Source organism: Silene latifolia, chromosome 3 (assembly GCF_048544455.1).
Source record: "Silene latifolia isolate original U9 population chromosome 3, ASM4854445v1, whole genome shotgun sequence".
In the NCBI taxonomy this organism is placed as follows: domain Eukaryota; kingdom Viridiplantae; phylum Streptophyta; class Magnoliopsida; order Caryophyllales; family Caryophyllaceae; genus Silene; species Silene latifolia.
In genome coordinates this window covers 70,624,615-70,638,200 of record NC_133528.1, presented here as the reverse complement: position 1 = coordinate 70,638,200, position 13,586 = coordinate 70,624,615, and the positions used below count along the sequence as shown (strand labels likewise).

The 13,586-nt window shown below is 36.4% G+C and overlaps 1 protein-coding gene across 1 annotated transcript; it reads left to right on the top strand.

Annotated features, from left to right (window-relative positions):
• Positions 1-2,872: 2,872 nt before the first annotated feature.
• Positions 2,873-4,075, top strand: LOC141649194 (uncharacterized). The gene has a single exon (XM_074457889.1). It carries the CDS (start codon positions 2,873-2,875, stop codon positions 4,073-4,075), a length of 1,203 nt encoding a protein of 400 aa, XP_074313990.1.
• Positions 4,076-13,586: the final 9,511 nt, after the last annotated feature.

The window sequence follows — 13,586 nt, the reverse complement described above, 5'->3', positions numbered from 1 at the left end:
TCCGTAAATATACGTGTACCGCTACACATATTATTTTACGTACTAATATTAATCACATTAATCAATTAATACAATTTTAGTGAATTAACAATTAATTGACTAAAACCCGTCTCATAAAATTTATTATTTTAATTATCGCGTAATTAAATAATAACTGCCGCTCCTCGAGTTCGCAACTCGAAATCTCTCTAAAATAATCAACTAACCTTTTAGTCTATAAATCAAGGGACTAAATAAATTGTATCTCATACAATTAATTAGTTATCAATTGGGGTTCGTTCCTATAGATGTGACCGAAAGGGGACAGTTGATCACCGCCGTCTCACGACAATAACATCAAACTCTAGTTAGCCAACCGTTATCGATTTTAATCAACTGACGAGGATCAAATAATTAAATATCCTGATGATATTCCTTTAATGAGATTTATTATGTAAACGCACTATTGTAGAGGACACTAGCTCCAACAGATTTAAATGTTGTGCATACTAACTCCTTTTCATGCATGAAAGTTACACTTGATGATCCATGTTTGTGGCACAAACAGTTCGGTCAAATTAGCTCACTAACCTTGAACAAACTCAAGAAGTGGGACTTGGTTGAAGGATTACCTAAGATCAAGTTCGATCAAGAAAAAATGTGTGACATGTGTCCTAGATGCAAACAAGTGAGATCTTCTTTCAAACCGAAAAGAGTAGTAAGCACCAATCAAGATTTGGTATTGGTACACATGGATCTTTGTGGTCCTATGAAGGTAAGGAGTAGAGGAGGATCCAGGTACGTCTTTGTTCTTGTAGATGATTACTCAAGGTATGTATGGCCTATCTTTCTTCATTCAAAAGATGAAACGTTTGATGAATTTGATTGTCTTATGAATCGTGTTCAAAATAAGTATAAGACTAATCTTGTATCTATTTGTACGGATCATGGCACCGAGTTTGACAATCAAGCTTTTATAGAATATTGTAAAGTTAATGGTGTAGGACATAACTTTTCTGCACCAAGAACTCCTCAACAAAACGGTGTCGTTGAACGTATGAATAGAACACTGGAAGATATGGCTCGTACAATGCTTTTGTGTAGTGGTCTACCTCGTAACTTTTAGGCTGAAGCCATTAATACTTCTTGTTATATCCATAATCGTACTATGATAAGACCTATCCTTAAGAAAACCCCTTATGAACTCCTAAGAGGTCGCAAACCTAACATCTCCCATGTTCGTTGTTTTGGGAGTAAGTGTTTTGTTCACAATAATGGTAAGAATAGGTTAAGCAACTTTGACCTTAGGAGTGATGAGGCAATTTTCATAGGATACTCAGATCATAGCAAGGCTTACAAGGTCTTCAATAAAAGAACACTCTGTATTGAAGAAAGTGTTCACATTATTTTTGATGAAGATAACGTGTTTGATAAGCCCTTACAGGATGAGGAAGAAGACTTGGACGAACCTGACTTTTGTCTTTCTAGAGACGATCCCCCAGAATTAGAATTGGAGGACAATGAGATTGAAGGAATAAGTGATGAACTTGATCGTTCCTCAAAAGATAAAAAGGAGAAAGCCAAAGTTATAGTTGATGATACTATAATATTGACTCAAAATAAGAACTCCCAACCTAATGTTATAGGTGATGTTACTGTTAGTATTTTAGACCATGTAAGACTCATCTTATGATGATAAAATTAATTACTAATTTTATGTGACGGTCTAAAATCTACATACATGCAAAGATTTTAAGACGGAAAATTCCTTACATCGGGTATAAGGCGAAATGGGCACCACAAAGATCGCCTATCTTTGTAGTTCTTGAGCTATGTAAATGTGGATGATCCTCCTCTTACACCAAACCACCAAAAAGATGGTCTCCTTTGGTGTGCACCCAAGAGTAGCCCAAAACTTACTACAAATAATATTAACTAGATATTATTTGAGTATTATGTATGTATATTTGATATACTAACTAATATTATTACCTTGATAATATTATTAGTTTACTTTTATATGTGTTTATTGTAAAAGGATGAACAAAATAAGAAGAAAAATATGGTCTATTGATGGTGTATATGAACCATCCACAACAAGCACACAAAGACCAATTTTTCTTCAAATTTCCAACCTTAGAAATGATGGAAGGACTTAGCTATATATAGGCATGCAAATGTATACAATTCACATACAAATGCTAGTGGGAAATGCCTACCTTTTCCACTCACAATGAGTGTATTAGTAGTGTATAAAAATCTGTCCAAATGGTCCCCTCCGGGTCCATTTCGATTTTCGACATTTGCCCCACAAATGCTTATAACTCTTATATTTAATTATCTGACATAATTAAATATTAATTTGATTATTTAACACTTAAATAATATAAATTAACTACCAATGACTAGTTAACTATTAAGTAATCATAAGACCATTTTATCAACATACAATGTGTCAATATTATCCCAATTAGCTAATTTTACAACCTCTTGTAAAATATAAATAGCTAATTAATTCCACCTCGAAACATATACACATATCGCATAAAATTAATTAATTAATTAATTTTATGCGATATGTGTATATGTTTCGAGGTGGAATTAATTAGCACTGAATGGGAATACATTTGGGTACTTTGAGGGTAAAAGAGGAATTAGACAAGGGGACCCTATGTCTCCTTTAATTTTCACAATGTGTATGGAGTACTTCTCTCGTATACTGGATGTGGTTGTGGACAGGAGGGAGTTCAGGTTTCATCCCTTGTGCAGGCAGCATAAACTTTGTCACCTATGTTTTGCAGATGATCTGCTCTTATTCTGTAGGGGAGATAAGGAATCTGTGTAGGTTATTCTGAGAGCTTTCCTTACATTTTCACTTGCATCAGGACTTGAGATGAATAGGGACAAGTCTGAAATTTATTGTAATGGGATCAAAGGGGAGGAGTTACAGGTGATTATGCAGATGTCTGGTTTCAGGGTGGGCAGTTTTCCTTTTAGGTATCTTGGGATTCCTATCTCATACAAGAGAATATCTATTGGGGATTGCTCTAAACTGGTTGAAAGGATGGTGGATAGAATCAGAGGATGGGGGTCTAGGAAGCTTAGCTATGTAGGAAGGCTAGTTCTAGTAAAGTCTGTCCTGTCACAGTTACATTCCTACTGGGCAAGGATTTTTATTATACCTAAGGGTATTATCAGGAAGATAGAGAGCATATGTAGAAATTACTTATGGGAGGGTGTTGACCATTACCATAAAGCACCTGCTGTGTCTTGGGAGAAAGTTTGTCAGGATCAGAAGCAAGGTGGTTTGGGGGTTATTAATTGTTTGGCTTGGAATACTGCATTAATAGGCAAATATACATTGTGGATGACATGTAAAGAGGATCATTTATGGATACGTTGGGTGCATCATGTATATATGAAACAACAGGATTGGTTTGAGTATATTCCTAATGCAAATACCAGCTGGACTTGGAGGCAAATTTGTAAAGTGAAGGAGAAGTTGAAGCCAGGTTATGAGGCAGGCATCTGGGAGTCTACTGGAAATGCTTATAGGCCTGATGCAGGATATAGATGGTTGGTGGGTGAGCATGAGAAGGTGGAGTGGTACCCTGTGATATGGAATAGAATAAATTGGCCTAAACATTCTTTCATTGCATGGTTGTTTGTCCTGGGCAGGTTACTTACCAAAGATAGATTGGTGAGATTTGGAGTAATCACTGATGGAGATTGCGAGTTGTGTGGTGAGGAATCTGAGACTGTAGAGCATTTATTTTTTGAATGCAAATATAGTCAGATGTGTTTGGCTTTGATAAATGACTGGCTGGAAAGTGCAATACCAGTCAGGGACTGTATTCTGTGGTGCTGCAGATTGAAGTATAGATCTCTACTGAAAAAGAAGTTGATTCATATGGTGGTAGTAGCTCTGATTTATCAGATTTGGAGTATGAGAAATCATTGTCGAGTGGAGCATCTGGTTTGGCATCCACGAGTGATTTTTAGAAGGGTTCAGCAACAGGTCAAAGTAAGAGCTAAAATGAAGATTTGTTCCATCCCTCATAGTTTAGATAACGATTGGTGTAGTAGATTTAATTGATGAGTTAGTTGATAGCTGAAGTGATGTTGGGAGGAGTAACGGTTTGGAGTCTTTTGTAAGGTGGTGAAAATGAGTTTGTAATTGCTACATGTTTAATTAATGAAATTAACATTCCACCAAAAAAACAATTAATTAATAAATTCTAAATTATTAATTTATTATTTAAATATCACATAATTAAATAATAAATCTTCTCTGCCCGAGTTCGTAACCCGTCATCAAATAATACTTTTACGTGACTAATTAAAAGTCAAATAATACAAGAAATTAATTATCTCGTATCTCATACAAACAATTAATTCATTCTATTTGGGCGTCATCCTATAGGTGTGACCTAAAGGGATCACCTGATCACCGCCGTCACACGACAGTAATGTCAAACTCTAGTTAGCCAATCATTACCGATTAACGATGACCAGCTGACAAATAAAAAGATAAATCCCTGATATTCCTTTTACGAGATTTAATATGTAAACGCACTTACTGTGGAGGACACTACTCCAACAATCTCCCACTTGTCCGACACAAGTGTGCGTTACCAATTCTCTTGTCCAATAATATCTCCCACTCAATGCAATATGTCTTTCAGGTCGTTCTTGCACGTGATCATATCATAAAGTGGTTTCCTCGATCAGGAGAATGACTGTCTGACCGGATAATCTACTATAGATCTCATCCGAGCGTGGCCACGCATTTCCAGCCACCTCTCCTCGAGTGGCCTTGAGATAAAATATGACATAAATGGACAATCCCGTTGACCTATCTTCTTCGTTCGATACAGATCACAATGACCCAGTAAATGCTCATCGGCCTCCTTTTACGGTGCGACCTAGAACAAAAACCAAAGCCACCGGAAAACCGCACCAACTCAAACAAATAGTCACCAGTCTAAAGAATTGACTCGAAGGAATAAATAGAAATCCTCGCCACGACCTAGCAACAAAAGAACTCTATAAACGGTCACTGTCCGACAAATTGTCTCACAATCTGCCTATGTAATCGATCAGCCATCACTATGACCATATGACAGTCGAACTTGTCATCTATCGCCTTACAATCTAGTCACTCCAAGACGTCACCTTATTAAGTAACTAGGGACAAAATACAATGTTAATCCAGTTCACTTTAATAGGGTTCGACATTGTCACTACAACCTATTTGGAGAAAACAAAGTATATAAAATTCAGACATAAAACTGAATATAACGATAAATGTAATTATCATATATGAAATATACAATATTTTGATTATTACATATCATATAATTTACAACAGTTCTGGCATTCGTCTCAATCCCATCGAAACTACATGACTATCATGTTTAGCTTGAGACAATGGCTTGGTTAAAGGATCAGCGATGTTGTCAGCTGTCCCAACCTTACAAACTGTAATTTCTTTCCTTTCGATTAAATATCTAATTACATGAAATTTCCTAAGTACGTGTCTAGACTTGTTACTAGACTTGGGCTCTTTTGCTTGAAAAATTGCCCCACTGTTATCACAATATAAAGTGATAGGATCCTCGGCGGTCGGAAGTACTTTCAGTCCCTCTAAGAATTGCCTAATCCAAACAGCTTCCTTTGCGGCTTCGAGGTCGCAATGTACTCGGCTTCCGTTGTAGAATCAGCGATCCACGAGACTCTTTGAAACTTCTCCAGCAAACCGCCCCTCCATTCAACAAAAAGACAAAACCAGCCTGGGATTTCAAATCATCCCTATCGGTTTGGAAACTGGCATCCGTATAACCTCTTATACGTAATTCAGATTCTCCTCCAAACACTAAGAATGAATCTTTAGTCCTTCTCAAGTACTTTAGAATATTCTTGACGGCTATCCATTGACTCTCACCTGGAGTTTTCTGAAAACGACTCGTCATACTCAAGGCATACGAGACGACGGGACGAGAACACATCATAGCATACATGATCGATCCAACAACGGAAGCATAGGGAATCGATTTCATGCGTTCAATATCCTTAGGTTCCGTAGGACACTGTGACTTACTCAAAGTAATCCCACTACCTATAGGTATAAAACCTCTCTTGGAGTTTTTCATATTGAATCGGTCAAGAATCTTATCAATATAGGCTTCTTGACTCAATGCTAATATCCTTTTGGATCTATCCCTATAGATCCGGATACCCAAGATGCGCTGAGCTTCTCCCAAATCTTTCATTTGGAAGTGATTTCCTAACCACTTCTTGACAGAAGCAAGCATATCTATGTCATTCCCAATGAGTAATATGTCGTCCACATAAAGAAGTAAGAAAACAACTTTACTCCCACTAAACTTCATGTATAAACATGGTTCCTCAACACTTCGAGAAAAACCATTCTGTTTAATAACATGATCAAAACGATTATTCCAACTCCTTGACGCTTGCTTAAGACCATAAATGGATCTCTTAAGTTTGCATACTTTGTTAGGATTTTTAGGATCCACAAAACCCTCAGGTTGTGTCATGAACATTTCCTCTTCCAGAAACCCGTTCAGGAAAGCGGTTTTGACATCCATTTGCCACATCTCATAATCATGAAATGCAGCAATCGCTAATATTATCCGAACAGATCTAAGCATAGCAACTGGTGCAAAAGTTTCGTCATAGTGTAAACCATGAACCTAGGTGAAACCTTTTGCCACCAATCTAGCTTTGTAGACATCCTTATGTCCATCCATGCCGATTTTAATCTTGAAAATCCACTTACACTGAAGAGGTCGAACATCTTTAGGTAAGTCAACCAGGTCCCATACCTGATTATCGTACATGGAATCCATTTCGAATTGCATGGCCTCGAGCCATAGCTTAGAGTCAGAACTCGTAATAGCTGCTTTGTAAGTCTTAGGTTCATCACTTTCCAAAAGTAAAACCTCATAGTCACCATCTTCCTCGATAACACCAAGGTATCTATCAGGCTGGCGACTAACCCTCTCTGACCTCCTATGTTCAGAAGGAACAATAACCGATTCAGACGTAGAAGGAACATCTTCCTGCACAGTCACATCAGTTTGTGGCTCTTGAACTTCGTCAAGTTCAAATTTTCTCTCACTCTGTCTTCTAGAAATAAACTCCTTTTCTAGAAAGACAGCTTCACGAGCCACAAACACTTTGTTCTCGTTACTATTGTAGAAGTAATAACCACAAGTTTCCTTAGGGTAGCCTACAAAAATACATTTTTCAGAACGAGGTGCAAGCTTATCGTCAGACTTGCTCTTGACATAAGCATCACAACCCCATACTTTCATGTATCGCAAACTCGGGACCTTTCCTTTCCATATCTCATACGGAGTTTTGTCAGTTGCTTTAGTGGGACTTTTATTAAGTGAGCGTACAACAGATAAAATGGCAAAACCCAGAATGACTTAGGTAACTCTGTTTGACTCATCATTGATCGGACCATATCTAATAATGTTTGATTCCTCCTTTCAGCCACACCATTTAATTGTGGTGTGCCAGGAGGAGTTAACTGAGATACAATACCGCAGTTTTTAAGGTGATCTTTAAAGTCATTGCTTAAATATTCCCCACCACGATCTGATCGTAATGTTTTAATCTTCTTATTTAATTGGTTTTCTACTTCATTCTGAAACTCTTTGAACTTATCAAAAGCTTCACTTTTATACCTCATTAAGTAGATATACCCATATCTACTCATGTCATCGGTAAAAGTAATGAAATAGTCATAATTACCTCTAGCAGTGACTGTCATTGGATCACATACATCTGTGTGTATTAAACCCAACAACTCACTAGCTCGAGATCCTTTTCCTTGAAAAGGTGAACGAGTCATCTTGCCAAGAAGACAAGATTCGCATGTACCAAATGATTCGAAATCAAAAGGTTTAATTACACCAGTCGACACTAGTCTTTTAATGCGCTTCTCGTTAATATGTCCTAATCGACAATGCCATAAATAAGATTCATCGGGATCACCAGTTTTGAGTCTTTTATTATCTAAATGATAAACATTGTTGCAAGTGTCTAGAATATAAATACCATTGATTAAAATAGCTTGGCTATATACAATCCCATTTAGGGAAAAAGTACAACACTTGTCTTTAATTACAAAGATAAACCCTTCTGTGTCTAACACAGATACGGATATTATATTTCTAGATAACGTTGGTACAAAATAACAATTATTAGGATGCAACTGCAACCCCGAAGCTAAAATAAGTAGATAAGTTCCTACTGAGACGGCGGCTACTTTAGACCCGTTACCCATTCGGAGATCAACATCACCCTTGTTTAGCTTTCTTATGCTTTTTAGGCCCTGCAAATGATTGCACAAGTGAGAACCACAACCAGTATTGTAATACTCCGTATTTTAATAATAATTTATAAGAATAATTTATGTAATTTAATAATTGATTAAATGACACTTCTAATAATGAATACAAGTAAGACGTTAATTAAATAATAAATTAATAATTCAAGTCGGGAATTGGGTTTGGCTAATATTTGTGCTTTAGGCCGTGTGCTATTATTATATGGGCCGAAACTTATTAAATTGGTATGCGTATAATCGGGATTTGTATCGGGAAATTTATGATAATATAATAAGGAAATAATAATATATAAAGGTAATTATATTTATAATAATAATAATAAAGTTATGGCAATAATAAATCAGTAAATATTACATGAGGAAATCCTAGTTATGGTAGGATTAATAGTATATGATAATAATAATAATAATATAATTGTAATGACAATTTCTATACTAATTAGAATAAGGTAAGTTACATAGTTTCCTAATTGGCCTCGTATTCTCTAAATCTTACACTATAAATACCACCTTAAATCTGAGAAATAATTCAAAAATTAAAAAAAGAAGCTTTAGGAGACGGAAGAAGAAGGAATTAACATAAATCAATTAATCAACTCGAGGTAATTATTCATCTTAAATCGGTTTATATTCTTTTCATGCAAGCATCTTTAGATCGATAGTATGACTTCTATAGAGCACCATAGGACTCGGGAATTGAACCTATAGCGACATTGGACTGCAAACTTTCTGACCTGACCATTGTTGACCGTGATAGGGTGGTGTTTAGGGCGGCTAAAAGTGGTTGGTCAGGGGGTTATGCGGGTTTGGTTGTGAGGGATTGGAATGGGTAATTGAACCCCTAATCGACCTTGTCTTGACCTGGGTATAGAGGGGTTGTGACGGGGGAAGGTAGTCGACCACCTTGGTGGTGTCTTGGTGGCCGGAGATGGTGGGTTTTGGCAGTGGTGGCGAAAATAGGGGAGTAACCCGTGTTCTGGGCAGGCTGTTTCGAGGGTGTTTTTAGTGGCTGTAGGAGGTCTGGGTTGGGGTGGTTTTTGGTGGCTTTTGGCAAGGGTAGACTGGTGAGTTGGGTGGTGGGTATAGGCGGCAGCATAGGTGGTATCAGGTGGTGTTTTGGGACGGGTTTTGTGGGTGTGTCAGAGGGGTGTTGTTGGTGTCGGGTGGATTAGGGCGTGGGTTTATAGGTTGCTGGTGGTGGTTTGATGGGTGGTGAGTGGGTGTTTGGATGGGCCATGGTGTAGGGAGATGGTAGGCATGTCGGGTGGTGGCTGTGGTGGTGTGTGGTATCGGTTTGGAGGGTGTTTATGGGGGGTGGTTGCACGCGGTTTACACGGTGTATAGGGTGGTGTTTGTTGTTTGTTTTTGTGACGGGTTTTTATTTGGGTGACTCGGGTTTGTATTGGGTCGGGTTTTAATATCGTGACCTTTAATAAATATAATAAATAATTATTTGAATAAGTAAATAAAAGGAATAAATAAATAAATAAATAAAGTTAGTAATTATAATTGTTGTAATTGTTATTATTATATAGGTGACGGAATTGTGAAGAGTTTATAATCGGATTTGTTCGCTTTAATTATTGGATTGCGTAATTGGAGTGCTTGCTTGCCAGGTAGGGATAAATCCTACTCAACTTTTACTCGATAATGTTGTTGGATGAATTATCAGTTGTGAAGTATATGTCATTGGTTTATATTGTGGTTGTTGGTTATCTCATGTCGTAATTGTTGAATACCTCAACTTCGGTTGGGATGGTGAATACCTCAACTTCAGTTGGGATGGTGAATACCTCAACTTCGGTTGGGATGGTGGATACTTCAACTTCGGTTGGAATGATGTAAAGTGAGCACGTTGTCAGGGGGTTGTTCAATGCAAAAAGGGAATTGGATTGTTATCGCATGATTTCGTTGTTAGTATTTATTCCTACTCAACCTCGTGGTTGACAGTGTATTCGTGAACACCTGCGGTGAAGCGTTTTATGGGGAGCAGATTTGACCGGTACCAAAGATTAGCTGACTTGGGAGCATTGGGATGAGAGCCAAACTTGGAACCTTAGATGAAGTCTAGATCACATATATAGTTATATCACTTATTTAATTTCCGCTGCGAGATGTATTTATTTTTATATTAAGTTTTAGTTGATTAAAATTGTAAATTATATGTATTCACTAAAGTTTTTATTTAAAGTACTTTGGTGAGTTGGACTTTGTTATCTACTACCTCGGGAAACCGAGATGGTAACAGTCCTTTTTATTTGGGAATGTCTAGCTAAAGGCTCCCGAATAAATGGGGGTGTTACAAAGTGGTATCAGAGCGAAACGATCCTCAGGCCTAACCAATGAACAATGAATGAATATAGGTTGTGTCTAATAAAATGAACCCGGGTAGAAACTGTTAGGTGCCTCCTTAAGGCTTGGGATGAGTAGGGCCCCTCACACCACTTCCGGCCCTTCTAGTTTTGAACCGGTAACCTTGAGAGAATACTTGAGAGTATGGGGTAATTTAAAATGAATATAGTATATTTCTCTTCGGGATTTTGTTTGTCTTGGTTGCGTATTGTTGTCATTAATAATTGCGGTTTCGGGGGCGTAACCTTATTTTACGGAGGAGGGGTGTGACATGATTTAGTTAAGCATTGTTATAAGCATGATGATATGGGGAAAATATGTTGGCATGTATGTGGAAGGGGTTAATATGATTAAACATGTGAAGTATTAATTGTTGTGATTTTGATTGGTTTCTCGAAATTTTATCGCTTGATTGTTTTGGCTGCCATTTCCCGTCGGTTTAAAATTCTTATCCGAGATTTTTATGTGTGATACCCTTATGAGTTAGCTTTTATATGCCATTGGTCTCATATTCAAATAATATACAGTTTAGGAGAAATAAATATTTAAGTGGACAGTAGTCGAAATATTCCTGTACAGTAATGTTTTCGCGCCATGTTTTTGTAAAACTTATCATTTAAAAACTACTTAATTATTTGTTATAATTCCAACTCCACTGTTTAATAGACTCATGTATGTTTCTAAATTTGTAAGCCACGTTGTAAGAAAATATTTTGATAATTTATGGTGATTTTTACAAGTTGACCTAAGTTTCTGACAAGTTGCTGTAAAATTTCTGTTTCGACCAAGTAGCTTGTAAAATGCATTATAAATTGACCCTTTGAATTTTTGACTTGATTCTTTTTCTCATGGTTCATTAACTTTCTCTATTTTGATGTTGTCAATTATGTGGAGTAGAATAATATGTCTAGTGATATGCGGAACGTGTTGCCCTAAGCCAATATTGCCTCCATGTTTAAGTTAGATGTTGTTGATAGAAATTAAAATGAACGAATAATAAATCAATTGTGAAGGAAGGGTGGGTAGTACCTCATTAGATTAAGTGACCGTCATACCAAACCAATAGTTGGCATATTTATAGCATTTCCATGCATACCAAGCATACATCTAATACCCATATGCATCCCATATAGCACAAACACTAGCATATGAATTCCGTAACCTAACTTGATTCCCTTGTATTCCTTAAGATGAATCCTTTTTCGCGCCCAGAGGACCTATTCATGTACCCAAACTCAGATTTGAACGAGCATTGCAAAGCCCTGGAATCCCAAATGGATGTTTATGGAGCTCTAGTGAATTCAAAGTACCTAACTGACACTCATCTTAGAGCCTACACTTTTGTTACCACTTTACCTTTCTCTGGACCTTTAGGGAAAGTGAGAGCAGATTACATGACTGAGTATGATAACTACAAGATGCATGTGAATCATAGTCATTATTATGGATCTATCTATCCTCCACATCTCACCTATGATGTCGTTTTAGACAGATTGAGATACCTAGTATATGTATGTTGGGCTGATAACCATAGCATCAACCTTGGACCTAAACAATTTAATCATACCATTGTGAGTAGTGATGGGGAGGGAGAGTCATGTATGTTCCTTGGAGAAAAGAAGAGTGAAGCTTGTGAGGTGATATAAATTAGCGATGATGATGATGATGAGGAGGAGGAAGTAGTAGATATTATGTGGACTGGACCTTATGATGATGATAATGATAGACTTCAACCTCGACAGCAGAGAGCCTCAGACTATGAGATGGAAGAAGAAGTGATTTATGTTGGACAAAAACTTACACCTGATGCTAAACCTAGGAAGCACAAGTGGGCTCGTCTTGGGAATAGACTTAGGAGGGTCATATGAATTAAGAAAAAGAGTAACTAAACATTTATGCATAGCTTTTGTGATAGTTTATTACTTATTTTGGCAATGTATTCGCCAATAGTTTAAATAAAGTTAGTTTAAGTTGTGGTTTTGTTACTTGAAAGTAAATCAAATATTTGGTATTCAGTTAACCATTAATTCATGTTGGAAATAATACTTGTTTTCTATTACAATGTGTGTTTTAATATTTTGTGGCGTTACAACAATGAATTGTTAATTCCTATTGTTTGATATTTCGAACTTCGAGGACGAAGTTTATTTTTAGGGGGAAGGAATGTGATACTACGAGTGTTTTAAGTTATTTTGTGATACCTTGTTATAAGATTGGCATGGTTGATAATCGTAAAATGCATAATTGTGTTGGATGGTGGTTAGGTATGAGAATGTCTATGTGTGTTGTGGTAGTAGTTGTGGGCGTTCATTTTAAGGGGGGAAGACTGTAATACTCCGTATTTTAATAATAATTTATAAGAATAATTTATGTAATTTAATAATTGATTAAATGACATTTCTAATAATGAATACAAGTAAGACGTTAATTAAATAATAAATTAATAATTCAAGTCGGGAATTGGGTTTGGCTAATATTTGTGCTTTGGGCCGTGTGCTATTATTATATGGGCCGAAGCTTATTAAATTGGTATGAGTATAATCGGGATTTGTATCGGGAAATTTATAATAATATAATAAGGAAATAATAATATATAAAGGTAATTATAATTATAATAATAATAATAAAGTTATGGCAATAATAAATTAGTAAATATTATATGAGGAAATCCTAGTTATGGTAGGATTAATAGTATATGATAATAATAATAATATAATTGTAATGACAATTCCTATACTAATTAGAATAAGGTAAGTTACATAGTTTCCTAATTGGCCTCGTATTCTCTAAATCTTACACTATAAATACCACCTTAAATCTGAGAAATAATTCACAAATTAAAAGAAGGAGCTTTAGGAGACGGAAGAAGAAG

What these genes read in the sequence shown, in the direction of transcription:
- LOC141649194 (XM_074457889.1), top strand. Translation starts at nt 2,873, where the DNA reads ATGAATAGGGACAAGTCTGAAATTTATTGTAATGGGATCAAAGGGGAG.